This window comes from Polistes dominula, unplaced genomic scaffold (assembly GCF_049000335.1).
Source record: "Polistes dominula isolate Pdom_NZ unplaced genomic scaffold, Pdom_raw_medaka contig_24, whole genome shotgun sequence".
Classification (NCBI taxonomy): domain Eukaryota; kingdom Metazoa; phylum Arthropoda; class Insecta; order Hymenoptera; family Vespidae; genus Polistes; species Polistes dominula.
This window is the reverse complement of record NW_028301150.1, coordinates 6835195-6856011: the sequence shown is the minus strand read 5'-3', so window position 1 is coordinate 6856011 and position 20817 is coordinate 6835195. Positions and strand designations below refer to the sequence as shown.

General features: G+C 29.8%; 1 protein-coding gene across 1 annotated transcript; it reads right to left on the bottom strand.

The window, feature by feature from the left end:
* Positions 1 to 123: 123 nt before the first annotated feature.
* Rbcn-3A (rabconnectin-3 alpha) lies at positions 124 to 20690 on the bottom strand. The gene is given in 42 exon segments (XM_089177579.1): positions 124 to 2748; positions 2813 to 2896; positions 3018 to 3235; positions 3302 to 3446; positions 3547 to 3755; positions 3855 to 3915; positions 5085 to 5171; positions 7143 to 7241; positions 7322 to 7495; positions 7553 to 7814; positions 7897 to 8101; positions 8183 to 8435; positions 8517 to 8747; positions 8838 to 9204; positions 9277 to 9458; positions 9542 to 9774; positions 9862 to 9999; positions 10082 to 10318; positions 10390 to 10572; positions 10635 to 10736; positions 10830 to 11144; positions 11221 to 11710; positions 11712 to 13480; positions 13583 to 13945; positions 14024 to 14237; positions 14323 to 14576; positions 14655 to 14913; positions 14990 to 15136; positions 15223 to 15513; positions 15611 to 15817; positions 15898 to 16187; positions 16296 to 16657; positions 16745 to 16898; positions 17266 to 17478; positions 17558 to 17736; positions 17848 to 18045; positions 18140 to 18275; positions 18351 to 18563; positions 19117 to 19200; positions 19318 to 19471; positions 19580 to 19777; positions 20232 to 20690. Coding segments are annotated over 42 exon segments (10164 nt in total). The 5' UTR covers positions 20319 to 20690; the 3' UTR covers positions 124 to 2631.
* Between the last annotated feature and the right edge of the window lie 127 nt (positions 20691 to 20817).

Sequence of the window (20817 nt, the reverse complement as noted above, 5' to 3'; positions counted from 1 at the left end):
ATTTAAATACTAATATTATATTATATTATATTATATTATATTATATTATATTATATTATATTTAAATATATTATCAAAGTAAACAATGTTTTAATTAATAGGGCAATAAAAACGGGAGAAATATTTCAATATGAGCTGACTTTTTAATACTTACAATGTAAATACACATATTTTCAAGTACTTTCTTAGTATGACATTCGCTAATAGTCTTTATGTATAAGCAAATCAAAGCAACAGAGACAGTATATTTCTTTTTGTTATATATATATATATATATATATATATATATAACAAAAAGTATTCTGTATAATACTATAAGATTACCGAGTTAGAATTATAATCTCATGTTAAATCGTATTTATTTAGTCAGACACTGGTCAATATAATTTATTTTTTCTTATATCGATAAGCATAGTATACTATATGCAAAATCTAACTTTCAACGTGTTTATTTAGTTAACTATAGTGAATTACATAGTTAACTCTTTAGTTACATAAATATAACAGTAATTGTACCATTTAGCAACAAGAGATTGTAGCATTCGATTATTACTTGATACGTTAATTATTTAAAAATATGCCCTAAGTCAATAAATGTAAATACATTTGAAAACATTTAAAATCATTAACAAGCTACTTTTGACTTTTTCAATTATTCACATGTTGCATTACCAACATACTAATAACAATTATTTATAGTAACTTATAATTATGTTATTTTTAATATATTAATATTCAACATATATGTACTTTCGAATTCTAATTAAAATCATAGAACGCAATGTATGATACACGCAATAATAAATGAAGCAGGGCATTTTTAATATTTATATACTTATTCTTTTTTGACAATGGATTACTTAGTTTTGTACAAGAAAGTTTAAGTTAATGAAATATTGGGAATTGTTTTTCTTTTTTTAACAAATAATTCATTATAATTCCTTTTACAGGAACATGTTATCATTTTTATATATTAAAGATATATTTTTATGTGTGTATACGTGATTATGGCCATAATATATGCTTTCTGCTTCAACGTAACAACGATAACAAATTGCAAATATTAGTGTACATTCAATAATATTTTTATATTATATATATATTAAGATTGGAATAAATGTTTCAGTTATAATCTTACATTGGTTTAATGATTTTATTTGTATTTCTTTTAGACGCAGCTTATTGTATACGAAATTAGTTTAAATATTCAGTTATAGGAACCTGCCATATTCAGTTCCAGAGAATAAATAACATATCAATCTCAATTAACTTATTAAAATTATTTCATTTTTTAGCCTTTAAAGACCTTTTTTTTGTTAACATTATTTCCAGTCCAAAATGTATTTGCAACTTGCGTGTACTTTTTTAGAAATTTATATTTCATCGCCATCATATCATCATCATCATCATCATCATCATCGTCATCGTCGTTATCAATCATCGCTATTATCATTTAATAGTTTATTTCTCTTATATGAGATGTTTTTTTTTTTACACAGATTATTTGCTACTTAATGACTACTATAACGAATATTATAATAATTTTTCATTTTATAATGTACTACAGACAAAAGACATCAACATTTGATTTTGCCTAAATAAGGAAAACAATTTAATATTTGAAAATGCGCATTCAATGTTATTATAAACAATGCTCATATGAATAATGTACAGTTGATTGTGTTCTTGTTAGCTATACATTCTGCGAGAAATGATTGTTTAGGTTTTGTAATTCAAAAGAATTTCTCTTTCGAATAGAACTATTTCCACAGAATTTGATATCTTACATTAAAGTATTGTAATTCGCATAGATTAGAGATTTAATCGTCAATCAATAAATTTACTTTCATATGAGAAAGGAATGATTGTTAATAATAAATTACGTTTTATCGTTATGATATATACACTTTGGCGAAAATACATTGTTTTAAAGGTATATAGCAAATTATACTGAAAGATATTACAGCAAAGCTGAACTAGCTAATTTCTGAACTAACTAAAATGAAAATTTCTTTTAATTAGATTCTAGAACCTTGGTTTTAGGCGACGCTATATATGATTCCATATGGAATACATCGTTTATTTTTTTTTTATTATTATTTTTTTCTTTTCATTTTTTATCATTTTTTTTCTTCATATTGTGAACTATTTCCTATAACACATTAATTTGTTAAAACACTGTGCCACACTATCAGCATGTGTGCGTATATTGTAAAATTATAAATATAATATATATATATATATAATAATATATAATATATATATATTATACTTAAGGATTATATTTTGTATGGAAATTTCTGAAGAAATCATTTGTCAATGCTACTACAATTTCTCTAAAGATCAGACTGTTATTTTTTATACATGTAACTGTATTTTAGCTGCATTTAACAGTATTTTTGATACAGCATTTCCAATTCGCTTGCATATGTTAAGTCATATAAACAGAAGTGTGTAATAATATATTGGCAATAATATATAATTACTTATTCGCGCGCGTATATGTGTGTGTGATGTGATAATAACATATGCAATTATCTGTAATGGTCCACTCTATTCTTCATAAAGCATAAACAATTTGTCGCGCCACTTTTACTTATTTGAGAAGCACAAATTTTTATTCTATATTTTCTAATATAATGTATGAACAACTAAGTCACGTTCTGGTAACTGACGAACTTTCATTGAACCATCTGCTCCACACGAAAATAGACGCCCCGCTGAGTCTACATGTAATTGTGTAACGCCCTGAAATACAAAAATATCAACATTGTCCTTTGTAATAAATTATTTCAAATAATTCAAAAAATACCTGTCCAATATTTTTGAAAAAACTTGATCGAGGGTGTTCAGCAGGAAAAGAGTGTAGAAGACAATGGACGGTTAATCCCCATATCTATAATAAAAATTATAATAACAATAATAATAATTATTATCATTGATTGTAATAATTATTTGTATTAATTTTACTTATATTCTGTATAAATTAAATCAAATATTAAATAAAATAAGTTTACTTTAATATCTCCATCTCCAGCGCCACTAACAAAAAATTCCTCGTGGGGATCTAATGCTAAACATTTGATAGCAGACTCGTGTGCTTGGAATCTATGACGTTGTTGTCTTTGTCGTACATCGAATATATTGATGTCTCCTTTTTTCCCACCACTTATTAATAACTGATGTTGCGGTGCTAATACAAGAGAACTAGCTCCTTGTTCGTGACACGTAAAACCTAATAAAGTTGAATGATTGATAAAATAATACGTATACTTTAACGATTAAATTATTGTATTTATACCTTGTATTAGAGATTTATTTTGCGGTAATAGCGTATCCCAAAGTGCAACATTGCGTCCTTCCGAACCATGACCTGCAGTAGCTATTAGACTACATGCTCCAAGAAAGACGAAATCAGCTGTTACTTTGCTATGGCACTGATAATTCTAAATATAGAAAGAATATTATTTAAAGATTAGTATAATCGAGTAATGGATTGATCGTTTAATTATATTAATACATTTTCATGGGGGAAAAAATACTTACAAAGAATGGACGTGCTGTTCCTTCTCTGCAAGCTACTTGAAATAAACTTAAGTGCCCATCAGAGTCGGCCACTCCAAATTTGTTACCATGTTGAGAGAAACGTACACGAGTAACTTTAGCGAATGTACCTGACGGTCTTGGCGTTGCAACAGCTGTTTGATGACCCCATTCCCACAATGAGACTGATCCATCTTGTGATCCAGTTAAGTCTACAATCACAAATATATAGATTATTAATGAATATTTGAACTGAATATAAAGTATATATAATATAATAACTTATGGTAACAAGTTTTGTTAATACTTACACAGTGGTAATAGCGGATGAGACGAAATCCTTCTGATACCATCGATTTTATGCTTCAGAATCTGTTGCAATAAAACAATATAATATTAAATGAGTGTATATGTTAATTATTAACAGTACATATATTTATACCCGTAAATGAATATAACAACGCAGTAATGCTTAGCAGGTATGAATGTAACAAATAGTTCCTTACTTCAAATGCAAAATATATAGCAATTATTTGTTTTATCAAATAACGCGATCTATATAGACCATGCTTGAAACTTCGTCAGATAATATATAGCAATACATAGCAAAATGTAAAGTATGATAAATTAAAAATTTTATGAATTGCATATTTTTTTTAACATTCTTTCAATTGAATATTTATGTGTTTTGTACCATGTACGTTTATAATACATTAATATTTATTGTAATATTTGAAAAAAAAAAAAAACTTGTTTTGATAAGGATACTAAAGTTTAATCTATGATTGTGAAACAAATATGAATGCAGCAGCATTTTAACGCGTTTACATGAAATTTATGTTGATCAAAACATTTGTTTGTGTCAAGTTATACATATACAATGCTGCAACATGCAATGAATACACTCATTTGCATTATATGTTTAACTAGAATTCGTATACTTTATACAAAAGCCATGAATTTGTTAACGTAGCTAATTTGATGAGATCTATGCTCTAAGTAAGCTCCACCAACTGAATATCACTATTGTTATAGTTGAATTTTGAAGATGAAATATATTTTGTACATACTGTGAGATCAAGAACAAATGAATAATAATGAATGTCCTATAGATAACTAGAATTTGTTAAATTTACGACACCAATTACTATAGATGTTTCTAAAATCATGCCTTAGCAGGATATTACAATTATCACTTAATCACTTTTAAGATTGTGCTCAACGTCTAATCTTTGATATTCACAAAACATAATGATCCAATTTGAATGTAACCATGCCTTACCATTGAACTATGAAAAATTCAATGTGAAATTTCTTTTATATATCTGGTTTGTAAAATCAATAATTTAATATAAATATTATTTTAAATTTCATAACTATAAAGAATTATTGATTATGACAATCATGTATATATAATATATGTATATATTTAAATGTTATTTTGAGATGTTACAAGCCAGAGCAGGCTGCATTAGCAGGCAAGAAATTGAACATGAAACTGGCACTAGGACAGGCTAGGGTCTGTTTGATCGTTATCTCACCGGCTGCAACAAGTGTTTGCTCCTATCAGCAACAAACTGACAGAAACGCAGGTCGTGGGAGCCAGGAAAAGCAGGCATCCCCTTCATCTGAGCGAACGAATGAGCCACCAGGTCAGTGACGCAGACCAAGTTAGATGTTAGGCAAGCATTGAACAAGCAACATTGTCTCTGTCACCACTTGTGCTACCCCGACCCAATATGTCACATTCATGGCTCCCAAGGCTTGACTCGTCATTTTATTTTTTTCATATTGGGATGTATTTTCAGATAAGAAGTAAAGAAGATGAAGAAGAAAAAAAATTGAAAAAAAGAAATAGTAGTAAAATATCATTTGATAATTTCAATATACAGAATGATGTACTTAATTTGAACACCTAAAATATCTACTTTGTTAACAATCGTATTCCAAAATTACAAAGAAAACAGTTGCACTATTGCGATTAAATTTTTGTTAATATTTCGTTAATAGCTTAACAAAAAATGTTTGTGATACTTTTTTTACATAGAAATTGACACTCTTTTAAATTGTCGCAAGAAAGTAGGATATGCCATAAAAATCAAGTGAACCTTGAAAAAAATGAACCGTAAAAAAATGGATCTAGAAAAAAATTATCTCAACCATTAGAATCTCTCTTCCTCTCTTCCTGCAATAGTACAATTTTTTCCTTTGATGTTTTTTAAGATGATTATAAATAAAGAAGATATTTAGGTAATCAGGTCAAGTGCTCCACCCTATATATGTGCCATTTGTTTCGATTCAAATATTAAATTTTTGTAGCAAAACTTAAATAGATATTTTTTAAAACGAGCAAGCCTTGCATATAGCCGTGCCTTCATTGATTAGGCACTGTGCAACTTAATTCTTGACATTCCATGCAATGGATAAAAGTAATCTATATATTTCAGATTTTTCATATTTTTGATTCAATAATATATTTAAATAATTGAGACAAAAAAATAACACTTCAATACATGATCATGTAAAGTCAAAGTTATAATTTTATTCAATAAAAAATAATAATAGTATCAATTGTGTGCTAAAATATTAGTGGTACAAAAAATTAAATTGCAAATGTGTATGTCGCATAATAATAAAATATAAAGAAATAAGAAATAAAGCCACTAAGTGCACACTACATGAAATTTATATTTACTTCATCAATATGCTTTTACAATGTAAATTATTTAAGAGAAACTGCTTAATTTGTATTATTTTATAAATACAAAAAGACAACCTGAATTAATAATGTTTTGCATGAAAAATGAAATATTTGCATATATTTAATAATAAATATTTACCAATCTTGATAATTTCGATTTGACCAAAATATAATTATATTATTATTACGTTTACTACTATTTCTCTCCTTCATTTAATTATTAGCTGCCATTGCTGTTTTATGATTTAACTGTATCTATCATTATATTCCATTTTAAATATAAATCCACCTCTCCGAAGTTATTTTAAAAATTATGGTGCCAGTAAAAAGTAAATTTATTTATTATAGGGGATAAAAACATTAATTAATTTATATACATTAACACAGATGCAAAGGAGCACAACATTCTTCGATCGATTGATATTCAGTTATGGTTATCTTTAAATTGATATATTTCATATTTTTAATATTATATCATAAATGCCGTTTCTCTTAACCATAAAATCATATACATATTAAAATATTTGAAAAAATAATAATAATCAGGAAAAGATATTAAAATTTTGGACAATATAATAGACAACAATGCAAACAGATTAAAAAATGTTAAACGAATAGGCAATAAATGTTATAAACATTAGGAAAATAAAGGAAAGAAAAATTTTATAGTGTCCTGTACAACACAGAATATAATAATAATATTAGTTATAATGTAAAAAACAAAACAAACAAACAAACAAACAAACAAATAAATAAATAAATAAATAAATAAATAAATAAATAAATAAATAAATAAATAAATAAATAAATAAATAATACAAAGATGATTATTTGAAAACATAGAAATCAGATTACTGTGACAACATATAGTATTTATATGATATAAATATCAACTCACCACACTAGCACCTCTGCCACTCTGGCTCGCTATACCTGACTGAGGTTGAGGACTATTCGATTGTGGACTTTGTGCAAGTAATGGACGATCTGCTGCTGTCTGCAAATAATCAATTTAAGTATCAAATATGTTTACTTCATCCTTAGATAATAAATAATAAATCTTTATTAGATTTATACCTGTATAACTAAGAAACTAGTTGGTTGTACAGGCTCTGCATCCGGTTGTTTACTTAAATTAATTATATCGAATTCGCATTCATCTTCTAGCCACGATGGAAGTTCTAAGAGCAAGGATATATTCATTTCCTGAACCTCACGAGGAGTTGCTAAAGCCATTAATCCTCCATTCACCTATTCAGACAAATAACATTATTATGTTTTCATTGTAATAAATACATCGAAACAAACCTGATTCAGGCAGAATGCACTAATGCTATCTTGTTCTTTGTGAATAATTCTGACAGGCTCAGATACACTTGTTGTACCACTGTCGCTTCCTTTATCCTCTCCTCGATTTAAATTATCTATAGCTATTTGATTGTTATCGAGTATAGATGACAATGATCTTCTTTTTCCAAAGACTGCTCTTATGAATATATCTTGAACCAATTCTTGTCTAACTAAATAGCACCATAAACGATTTGCAGGAGCTGCGGATGCCATGCGGGTACTAATTCAATGAACGGATTATTCATTTTAAGCAAATAAGTCATTTATTAATAGAATATATTTTTAAATTTAATTATACTCACTTAAAAGGCGTGTTTCCTTTTTCTAATAATGCACGATACTTATGAATAGCTGGCTTTCCAGGCGTGGGTGCTGGATCTGGTGTACAACCTGGTATATAATTTATAGGAGCTGGTCCTTTTGATTCTAATTCTTCTCGTAAGGTTTCTTGCCACTGTGCTACGATACCTAACGTTCCATGAATTAATGGGCTACTTACCGGTAATTCTGTAACAGAAATATCAGTTATATGTTTTTTTTTATAATAAAACAATTAAATTATAGTATAAATATATAAAATAAAATTACCTTGCATTTCTATGCCAGCAACATTTAAGAAATCTTGCAATTGTTTTTGTAATATTTTAACAATTGCCAATCTTATGATGCACCAACTATGTGAGTTTGGATTAGAATGCTCTATGTTGTCCTTTGGTTTATTCTTTGGTTTCGAATTTGTATCAAATACATCTTCCTCATCTTCGGAAGAATCTAAGTCTGATACAGCAGAATCTGACGAATCGTAGTCAATTTCATCCGCATACTCGCTTTCTATACGAGGCTGATGAAATACAATTGATAAATAATTTGTATTTAAAGTATATATGTATATATTTGTCATAGAATAACTAATATATGTTACCTTCATCAAAAAATACGAAACCATGCTCATCTGAGGTGAAACGAATTGTTCTCTATAAGTTGGTTTGTCTTCTTTCATATTTGGTTGTTGTCCTGTAAATGGTCCTAACAATTTCATATTCAATTTCATACGTTGTTTAGTCAATGATGTCATGGTATTCCACATAACACTAGTAGTACTTTGAGTTTCATTCGAGATCTCTGCTTTCTCAATAGTATTTGCATTAGCACTCTGTAATATTTATACAGATAATTAAATTTTATATAGATTGAAACAATCATGGTATATATAAAGATCTATTATTAAACTATATATATTAACCTGACTAGTCGTGCTTGCTACTCGCAATAATTTTTTAACACCACCTCCGAAAAGACAAGACCAGGTACAATTGTCAAAACGTTGGCCAACAAGTCTATATAAGATATGGCTATCACAGCTTGATAAAGCGTAAACAAATAAGCTCATATAAGTTGCTACAAAAGTTTCACAAAGAAGAATATTCAATTTAGGTGTATCTTCATCTTTTTCGCGTGCCAATAATGCACGTAGATTTGTTACGCCTGGCCATTTAGAAGGTGAGGTAGTTATGCATACTCCATCGTCTGTTGAATATCGTCGATGATAGCGATTAGAAGCAACTAAATGTCCACCAGAAAATGTTTCTATTTCTGCCACTGCCGGGAAGCTGAACAAATTATTAAATATTATATACGAGTATTTATTTCTATATATATATATTTAATAAAAATCATTTTACCTATCTGGTTGATGATGTTTCATAACAAAAGTATCAGAATCACATAAAGATTGATAAATACAAGCACTAAGAGCAACTGCTAAATCTCTCATTATAAATACTTCACGGCAATATGTATTTCTATTAGGCATTGGAGGATTTCGTAATTCCACTAATGTTTGTAACATATCGTGTGCCAAAGACTAAACATGAAAAATAAAGTTATTATCACTTTGCTATCACTTTCTTAATATTAAATATAATGTTGTAGTTCTTCTATACGAACCTGTAAATGTCTAACAGGATCAGCTACCACTGTTTTATTGCAAGCAACGCTTGCACTTAACAAAGGAAGAGTAGTAGGGAAAGGAAGTGGACTAAGTAATTGCTGCTGAGTTTTCTCTTGTTGTAATTCTTGTAATAGAAGTACTAATTCCATTCTTACGGATGCTAAACCTCCACCAGATGCTCCGTGAAGAGAACAATATGATAATAATGTTCTTAACAAAGTTTCATTGGCTACAAAATATAATCACAATTATTATTTTTCCATAATTACTTAAATATTTAAATTTATATTTGATACTATTTAATTGTGTTGTATACCTTTCAACCATTTCTTTCTTTTAGCAGCTCTTTGTACTTTAGCTTCAAAATCTAACTTTTCGGCAACTAATATTTCATGTAATGTTGGTTGTTCTCCAGCTCTACAAGGAGGTACTTCATCTACCATTCCACCTTCGTCTAAATTCATTTCATAATAAAACATATATAGAAATTTATTTTGTTATTTTGATACGGCAATAAAATTTTGTTATATAATTACATTCTGCAGCATTGTTTACATCACCATCCGTATTGACGCTATAATTACAAAGCTGTCTTAATGCATCTACTTCTCGTTCCAACCACACATACAATTGATAACGAAGTTGTCCTCCGTCTACTTCAAAACCAGTAGCTAAAGTTGACAATTCTTCCATGAGAATTTTTAAACAAGCAACAAACTTTAATTGTTGTGCCATAATGTCCAACTGTCCAGGAGATTTAGCAAGTTCCTCTGCTAAAATATTGAATATTTTTATTTACTAATTAAAAAATAATGACAAAAAAAAAAAAAGAAAATATTTATACCTTCTTTTACTAATTTATTAACAGCATCATTTTGATTTGCACCCATTTTCATGCTTAATGGAGGACTATCATCATTTTCATTATCGGCATTATCATCATCCCAATTTAACACTAATTCTTCAGTTTCTCGCATAATAGGTTGCGACCAATCGGTAGCTCCCCAATCAAGAGAAGCTGACGATTCTATTAAAAAATGTATAGTTTTAATTTATCTGTGTTATTATAAATTTATAGTTAATTTATACCTTGACCATCAGAAGTTGTTTTAGTTTCTCCGCTCCAAGCAATTATTCCTGTATCTATCTGTGCATCTTGTGTTCTGGATTTGGTTGGACTATTCAAGAGACCTAAATAACAAATATTATTTATAGAATTTTTCATTTACTTTTTTAAAATAATATTATTTATCCAACAAGTATTTTATAAAAAATAAAACTTACTGGGTGAATTTTCACAATTAGTATCCATGACTTTACTAGGTAATTTAGACAAAACTTCAAGAGCAAGAGCAGGACAGCCTGCTTTGAAATGAGCGTGAGCAGTCGTGAAATATAATTGTCTTTCTAAAGGTGTGATACTGTCTTCTAACGTAAGATGTTTATCTGGTTGGGTCTTCACATCTGTACCGTAACTAAATCCTGAGATAACTACTGAATGTCCTTTCTTTTTATCTTGTGCAGTAGAAGCAATATACTGTCTAATTAATAGAGGATGTGTACGTAAGTATACATAAAAATTGAAGACATTTGGATTTGCTGTAAATATGAAAAAAACTATGTTATGAAGAGTATTGTTTAATAATAATTAATTATAAATAGATAGAAAAATTACCAGTAGCACCCTCAGGTTTGTCAGATTCATCATTATATTGTGGATGCATAGTACCAACATTAGTTAAAAGCAATGTATTCAGAGATCCCGAATGATCTTTAAGTATCCATAGTGCCATACTTCGTAGAAAAGGATCAGGATGACATTTATTCATATCTTGATTTTGACCTTCCTTATCGCAACCTAAAATTTCCTCATAAAGCAGACTTCTCATATGTGCGGACGTAATGTCATCTTCGTAAAGTCTTGCAATAACCATTGCAAGCTGAATATCATTCAATTTATCTAAGCATACATCAATGGCATCTTTCAATGCACCTGCTAATAAGAAAAATGCGGCAGCATGTTCAAATCTTTGCTTTCCAAGTAGGGCAAATGCATTTTTCAATGCTGCCTTTCTCCATCTGTTTTCTGTAAAGTTATTTGCAAAGAATGAGGTCATTCTTTCATCTTTTTTATTTCTAAACAATCCCCATACTAAATTCTTTTTTCTTCATAGCTAAATAATAAATAGCAGCATCCAAAGGATCTTGATTTTGTTGAAATGCAGCTTTAGCGATCTTTTCGATACATCGTTTTAGCACAATATTACTTCTAATCCACCAACCAACACCAAGCTCTTTTAATACAGACCACTTGGGTTGTCCCTTTGCATAGGATGGAATTAATCCTAGCAATTCATCTTCAGACTCAGAATGAAAAGCCCATACAAGATTGTTAGAGGAAATACCTTGTTTCTGGAATTGTGCTCTTTGTGCCAATGGAAGACAACGTATTAAATAATTATAATGTTTCATAGCTAAAAGAAATCTAAGTCCACAGTCATCTAATGAATCCATAGAAACTGCTTCCCCATCGGGTATACCTGTTAAATTTTCTTTTGCAATAGCACTCTTAGCTGCATCTATGGCAAAACGTTCTGCGAAATCAACGTTACAGGTTGACACGGTATCAGCTAATGCAAGAAGATGCATTTGATCAAGACTAGATAAACCAGGTAAATGAGTATGCGTTAAAAGACGCGACAACATTCTACCCTGTCTGGGACCGAAATGAGATATTCCTTGTCTTTCTGGTACCGAAGCTCGTCTGTCCTTTTGACGAGTACAATCATAATCTTCCTCTAATAAATCGTCCAACGAATCACCTTCTTCCAAGTTACTATCAAATAATTCATTATAATCGTGTTTATCTTCGTTTTGTTGATGCATAGCATTTGTTTCTTTATCTGCTATTAAAAGAGTCCAAAGAGGTAACGGTGATATAGAAGTTATTTCGGCATAATCCAAAGTTAGCTCTTCTGGTATTTGTGTTGTTGAACCTCTTGGTTCGAGCGGCGAAGTTGTACCAACATAACTGACTGACATTGTTCTTGATCTAGACCAGCCACCTCTTTGCTTAACCAGATTTTCATCGTCAACTCTCAAAGAACACGAACTTCCTATACATCTAACTAAATGCGATAAAATAGCTTTGACCCATCGAATTTTGCCAGAATTTAACAATTCCATTAATTGTTTAGGATGATACTGCGGTAATACAGGACAGGCTATTCTTGATGCTTCAAAAAGACCATAATCAGGCATGTAATCGAAACTAACATTTTCATTTTGCATTCCACGTTTTTTCTTAGCATCAAGCATTGTTAAATTAATACTACTAACACGTGATAAATGTGGCATAGATGATACGTTAGCCAATCTTCGTTGCGACGTTTCTTGAGCTAAAGTTCTTAAATCTTCGTCTCTTAAATTTCTACTTGCTTGAAATTCATCCGATTCCTGATGTTGTAAATTAGAATGGAAGCAATCTTTTGTTGGATTTGGTTTCCATTGTGAATAAACGTGCATTTCTGAATCCATACCAACAACTAAAATACCATCTCTCACCCAGGATATTTGCATAGGTAAAGGTGGCAATCCATCGGCTGTAGTTAATTCGATTTTCCTTAATTTCATCCATCGAATTTCATCTACAAATTGTGGTTGTGCTAATGATGAAGTTTTTCTTAATATCGGTCTGTTACTGCTTTGAGATTCTTTCATTGCTTTCATATTCGCTTGTGCGAGATCGGAACAAACTGGTGTAAATAACATAATTTTAGAACCAACGCCAACTGTTAATATATGCGAACCATCCTCCTTAGATACCCAATCTAGTTGAACCAAGTGCTTTTGTGTCAATGGACACGTGTTACCATTTTCTATAATTGATTTTCGTAAAGACTGAAGAGTACTAAATGATGGAACTGCTAACAAACCTTGAATAAATACCATATGATTTTTATATTAAATAAAAGTATAATATATAATATAAAAGTATTTTTCAATTATAAAATTATTTATTATTTAATGTGTATTACCTGCATTGGATTTAGTGCTCTCTCCATTTTCACCATTCCTTGTTGATCGTATATCTTCGTGGCTAAGAGTCTGTAAAACTTGCGTAAGCCTTTGCTTTTTTTGTAAGAATCTACTGTCATACAAATAGCTAAGATCTAAATGTTGATCTACTGGAATTCGAGGTAAATGAATATTCTTTAAATGAATTGTATCCTCTAGTATCCATTCACTGCCACCTGTACTTTCACATTCATATATTGCAACACAAAGATTAACATATCTTGAATCAGGATCACTTTTTGTGGGACGTGTAAATGATTTGCCGTATTTATATGCGCAAGCAATGCGACCGCTATAAGCTGCGCTAATGTTTAATGGTTGACCTAGAAAATAATATTAGAAAATATGATATCTTTTCATAATAAGAATATTATTTTAACTTTTTTTTATTATGAATGTACCTGTAATATCAATTGTAGATTCTTGATCTTTTCTGAACATTTCCCATTCGCACCATTCGTAATCAAGCTGATCTGGTAGAGTTTTTGTAACTTTACATTTCCAAAAGCGTATGGTACTATCGCTGCATGCCGTTACAATGATGTATGGTGCAAAACAAGCAGGATATATTGATGAACTACTTAAGTGTCCTGCTGCTGGTGCTGCATGTATTACCTATTTATAAAGAAAAATGTAATAAACAATTGTTTATATATATACTGGATATCTATTGGATAAAATTATCAATAAGAATAAAAACCTCTACTCCGTCCGGTAATGGTAATTCTTGAGTGCAAACTTTGGTAGTTGTAATAAGAACATGACTATTGTGTCGGTGATGAAGAAAAGTTGTATCCAATTCAGCTTGACTTTCGCGTCTACTTCTATATCCATTTTGACTTGGTCTACGAGATCTTTTACCTTCTTGATGACTAGATCTGCCAGGTGTTCCTTCCTCATCTTCATCTTGTACTAAATGAGAATCCGGGACATACATCATTGATCCTGATAATCCTGAATGTAGAAAGAGAGTTAAGAATTGTAAATAAAATAATGTTATCATATATTTAGCAATAAATGTCTAGTATTTACCTGTTGTTTCAGGCTGTGATGCAATAACCAAACGCCACATGTGTACTGTTGTTCCTTGTTGAGTTCTTTCTAATACAACGATGTAAAATGGTTCTTCAAAAATTGCAGATTGTTGAAGATCCACCATAGCATCTAATGTTGATTCCATAAGACCTAAATCATTAGTTGAGGCATCTACTCCGCATTGCTTTTCATCGCTTCTTTCACCAGTAATTAACTGTTCTTGGAATACATGAAGGAATTGAGTATTTTGCCAATCCTAAAATTGAAAATATTATAATTATACATTTCTATTATGATAGATATTTATGTTTATTGTAATGAACAAAACCAACATGAGTAGCATCATCAATAGCATCTAGCTGTATTATACATCCTGGTCTAGCTGTTGATTGTTGAGAAACTATCTTTATTTTATCGTGTATAGAATGTCTAATACCATCATCAGATGACATATCTGTAGAAAGACTGGCCAATGAATCCTGAACAAAAATAATAATTAAGGATAATTTAACGTTATGTTATATCAATTGTGTTAATATTAAAATAATTAGAATATATAAGAGACCATCATTCGGCTCCTTCTTTCACTAATAGATACTTCTGCCAATAAAGTTCTAGCATCGATGACAGCTTGATAAACTCTAAGACATTCTCCATCACTGGCAACAAAACAAGCGCTAGGAGAATTAGATAGATTGCCTAACGTTGTGCTTGGTAATAATGTTGGAATCCAGGCAACATTACTAAATGCAGAAATTTCTGGAGAATTAATTCGCGCTAATTCAGAAACCCCACCACTTTTAGACAAAGGTCCTACTGCATCCACTCGCCAAAGAATTAATTCACTGCAAAAACCCTAAAATATACAAGTGTATTATCATAAATAAACAAACAAAAAATATATATGTGTATGTTAATGAAAATAAAAAGAAGAAAATTACATTTATACATACAGCCGATGACATGTCTTTTGATTTAATTATATCCTGTTTATGATCTGCATCTTCTGAAGTATCTGAATTTTGAGTACAAGTGTTAGAAAACTCGGGTATATTATGGTGCGAAGTTGTCACCAACAATGGAAGAACAGGATGACAAGTAATGTCATTTACTCTAAAACGATGCCCAGAAGCTCTACATGCGTGACCTATGCTTAGCACCTAATATAAAAAAACAATATGTTAAAAATATATTTCATTTTCATGGGGTGGAGAAACAAATAAAATAACAAAAAACTTACCTGAGAGAATTTGGTTTTATCAGCGAATGTTAGTTGCCAAAGATTTAACGTTCCATTGGAGTGTTTTGACACCATTGATACCATTGGACTAGGATGAGTTAACAAATCATTAACAGATTCTTGATTCTTTCCACTTTCTGCATTATTAACACCTGTTGAAGTTGTTTTATTTTGACTTTGATCAGTATTTTGGACACTATTCAATAATTCTTGTCCTGCTCTTGAAGTTAATGTCGATTGCTCCTCGTCTTGTTCGATAAGGCTTGGTAATGGTGTTGTTACTTCAGTAGCTTTAAAAAATTCTTAATGATTGATAAAATGGATAAGGTACTACAAAGTGTAAATATTTTTATATCCTCTTAATGAAAACTTATTATCATTATTATTCGAAAACTTACGATCTGTAGATTTAGTTGAAGATTTAGTAACTTCTCGAATATTCAATAAAGGTCCTCCAGTATTATGAGAATACATAGATACATTGTGGCTCATAGTAGATGCATCGCCAAGAGGAAATGCATTTGGTATACGGGTTGAAAATGAAATCTGTGCTTGTCTAAATGAACCAGGATGATATTCGTCTAACCATTCTATATGCCATATCAAAAAGCTTCCGTCTATAGGATGAATTGAGAAAAGCAAATCTGGATTATGATGCCAATCTCTTAATAATGTTTCTATTTTTGTATCCAACGAATCTGGTGCATGATTCATCGAAGGTGTTGCATCTGTTGCAATAGAATTTATAGATGTAGTGTTGCTGTAATATAAATTATTAAATTAATTTAATACATAATTTAATAAAGTGTGATAATATTTTATGACATAGAAAATCATTGTATCATACCTAAGACTTTGATGAGAATGTGCACTATAAGCCAAGCTATGATGAGAGGAAGTAGTATGAGTAGTATGATGTTCATCGCTACTGTGATCTTCTTGACTTGTGGTTCGTCCACCAACCCCTTGCTTCTGTGCATTTTGCGATCGATTCCCTTTTTCTGCATGAAGCATACCATAACAGGATAAGAAGCTTCCTAATAAAGATATTCACTAACGAAGAACTAAACTTCATGCATTGTAAAGTTTTATTATATATATATATATATATTAAGTGTAGAAATTAATTAGGTGCCTTCTATAAATAAATTTAATATTTTATTCATGGCACCGAATTAATTTCTACACCTAATGTATATTTGATACATTTCTAAAATTGAAGTTGTTATATTATGAAATACAGATAATAAATTAATTACGACAAAAAGAATGATAAAACATTAAAAAATGATTAAGATAACATGCGATGAATTGAAAATGATAACAAAATAAAGACAAATATATAGAAGAAGAAGTTATATAATTTACTCAATGCATATTCATCCTCTAAATCGTGATCTACATGATCAACTTCTTGTTGTTGTAATCCCTCTTCCTTTTCTACTACTTTTCGTGTAAGTTCTTGTAAAATACTTTCAGCCTGCATGGTAAAATGCATTTCTTTGTTATTAAGCCAATGTAAAATAAAGTTTGGTTCTCTTTCAGGATCTCCGGTTATTAAACTTGGTACTAACGGAATATCTATAAGATAAATATATATTAAAAATTATATCGCAGTAATATCATCTATATGTTTGAGATATTTAATATATTACAATACCAGTCTCTGCATTAATGCTTGCTGCTAAGTGAAAGTGCATCCCTGGATAATGGCCAGAACTTTGATAATTATTATGAAAATCATGCACAGAATATGTTGAAGGTAAAGTTGGCAAGGTAGGTGCAGCATGGCCCGCTTGATGTTGTTGTTTCGCATGGCGACGAATATGAAAACATGTTCTAAAGAAAACGACAATAATATAAAACAACTTGTATAGAAGATATTTTTTAATCGTGCAACTTGAAATTTAAACATTATATTATTAAAATATTAAAATATGTTCAATATACTTCATATGTTTCAGTCGTTGCATAAATCTATGTTTATGCATATTATGATGGCGATGTTTTCCATGATGTCCATGTCTATCAGAACCTTCGAATTGACTCATATTAGCCAAACCTTCTATTTCAGGTGGTATGGTTTCTGCCCACACTCGACAAATATTATCCCGACATGAAGTTACCAACATGTTAGATACTGAACCTCTGATTATTAAAAAATAATTTGTATTAAGATTTTAAAAACATTGGATAAATAGATTTTAATTAAATTTGATTTTTCTTCATATGATGTACATACTTGGGCATGTATTTGCTTGTTTTTCTCCACGATAAGTGAGTTACAGCACGTGGATGTGCTACATACACGAAGCTGTAACTATCGCTTGATAATGATTGAGAAAAATTTGATTGATCTATACTTCGTAATGGAAAAACTAAATGAGAACAAATAAATATAGAATTATTTGACGTAGTCATTTGAGTATTTTATATACAAATAAAATACTGACTTTGTTTATTTTCAAACCAGATTTTGACTAATCTGTCATTCATGCCTGTTGTTGCAAATAAAGTTCCATCAGGACTAAATCTCATAAGATGAACTGGCGTAGCTGTACGACATTTCCATACACAATTCCATGCGCCAGCATCATTGGCGTTATTAGAATCTCCAGGTCCAGGACTTTCAGCTTCACCTCCAATGGAAAATTTCACTGCTCCAGCTACGACAAGATATGCATGCATATAAGTTTGCATAAATTTTTTATACAGTTTTATCACTAAGTTTATATTTAATAAAATAAAAAATATATGTAAACATAGCGTCCTTTACATACTCAATATATATTTTAGGGATACAACATATAGCATATAAAGCATTAACATTGCTAATATAATATATTTAAGCTTACATTCATGCTTGATTATTATGGCTCATGATGCTAAATTATATCAAAGATAATTGTTGCTGTTTTGAACTCTTATTAAATTAATTTATATAGCTCAGTTTTTGATTATATAAAATTTACTGGGAAAAATTGAAATTATAGTATTGACTAGCATAGATAATAGTTCTATATTTACTAATATATATATATTTATTATTTATTTAAATAAAAAAGAAAAATCTAATTTAAATAAAATAATTGAATTGAATTTGCTAATATTCAAAAATTAATAATAAATAATTTAATAATAAAAATATATTCAAAGCTTTATAATAATGCGATATTTCCACATGCAAAACATGTTCATTCTCAAAACGAATGAACTCACGATCTTGGGAAGAGTGTGCTGTAATATTTTGATCATTTCCACTTGTAGCATTTTCTTCTGACTGTAACGTTTTTGCCTTCACAGCTGTGTATAATATTGATAAATCAATAAATACAAATAAATAGTTGTATTACAAGAGTCCAATTACGAATACATTTTCTTTCTTAATCTTATCAGCGCACATATACATGATAAACTTACTATTTTCTTCTTGGAATGGCGTAATATTTTGATGCCATAATTGTAAAAGCTCGCCACCTGTTAATAGCCTCGTTCCTTCTAAATTCCATGATAGAGAACTGATATTAGACTCTGTTTGTAAACTGCCTGTTTGAACCCAACGATATTCCAATTGCTAAAAAAAATGACAATTAAAAGATTCGATAAACTTACATTATATATATATATATATTCTTGATCTTATAATAAAAGTTAAATATCATACAAAATATATAATACGCACATGAGAACAAGTACTATGTATGAGCGGTGTCGGTTCAAATATACAGACTTGATTTTCATAAGCTGCAGCAATCTTTCCTGTATCCGTACTACAATCCAAACAACTAATCCTGATATAGTTGTGTACAGCACCTGGTATAATTTGAACGCGCTCAAAGTTGTTAGCCAATATGACAATGTTGCAACCAGCGGCGTAAGCCTGAATTTAAAACCAATTAATATCATATTAATTATGTGAATATATAAGAACAATTTATTATATCTAAATGTATATATAATATGTATATAAATCTATTGTATAAAATATTGAAAAATGTTTGATAATATGTGGAAATAAACCAAAGTGTACTAAAAAAAATATAAAATACGTATTTATAGATAAAGAGATTCAGTTTTTACAACGTTGCAACATTATACAATATCGAATAAATGATTTTAGGGAAGGCATACAAGAAATGTATGCACAACAGAAGTAACTTTTAATCAGCTGATTTTCGTTTTCCTTAAGTCAAATTTATTTTTCTTCAAACGGTAACACGACATAAGATCGTTATCATGATTAAGATGATATCATAAAGTACATGTACAATATATACATATATAGTTCCACTGAGAAAAAAATGAATCTAAAGGAAATAAAGTAATAAACTTACGGTAAAAGATATTCCTTCGACAGAACCGACAGCGTAACAGCGGTCGCCTGCATTGCAGGCCCCGCTTAATATTTGATGACAATTCATTATGCGATCGTATTATTGCGATCAGATCATTTTTAATAACGATTTTAATTTCTAACCAATATAAGTATCACGCACGAATTAATCAGCTACTAACTCCTCTCGCAATCCCGAAGGGACACGTAAAATTGACGTGACACAGTAATCCAGCCGCGAAGGTGCGGCCATCTTTAAATGAATTTCTATCACTATATTTCTTCCTTTCTTTATCTAATGAATCTGATCATAAAAAAAGAGTACAATCTCTAGATGCAACACCTACGTAATAATGTAAGATAAAATCTTTGCACTAACACTTATTATCTTTGTATATATTCTTCGTCTATCGAACTACAATATAATAAATATATAGCTATAAAAGATATAAAATGGTTCGAACTGGCAGCTCACGCGATTGGTTCTCGTTGTAGAATTCGACTTGTTTCGACTAATCACGTTTAACAGTCTACAACGCCCTCTATCGATTGGGTAGACAAATATCGAAGAAAATTTAAATAAACCC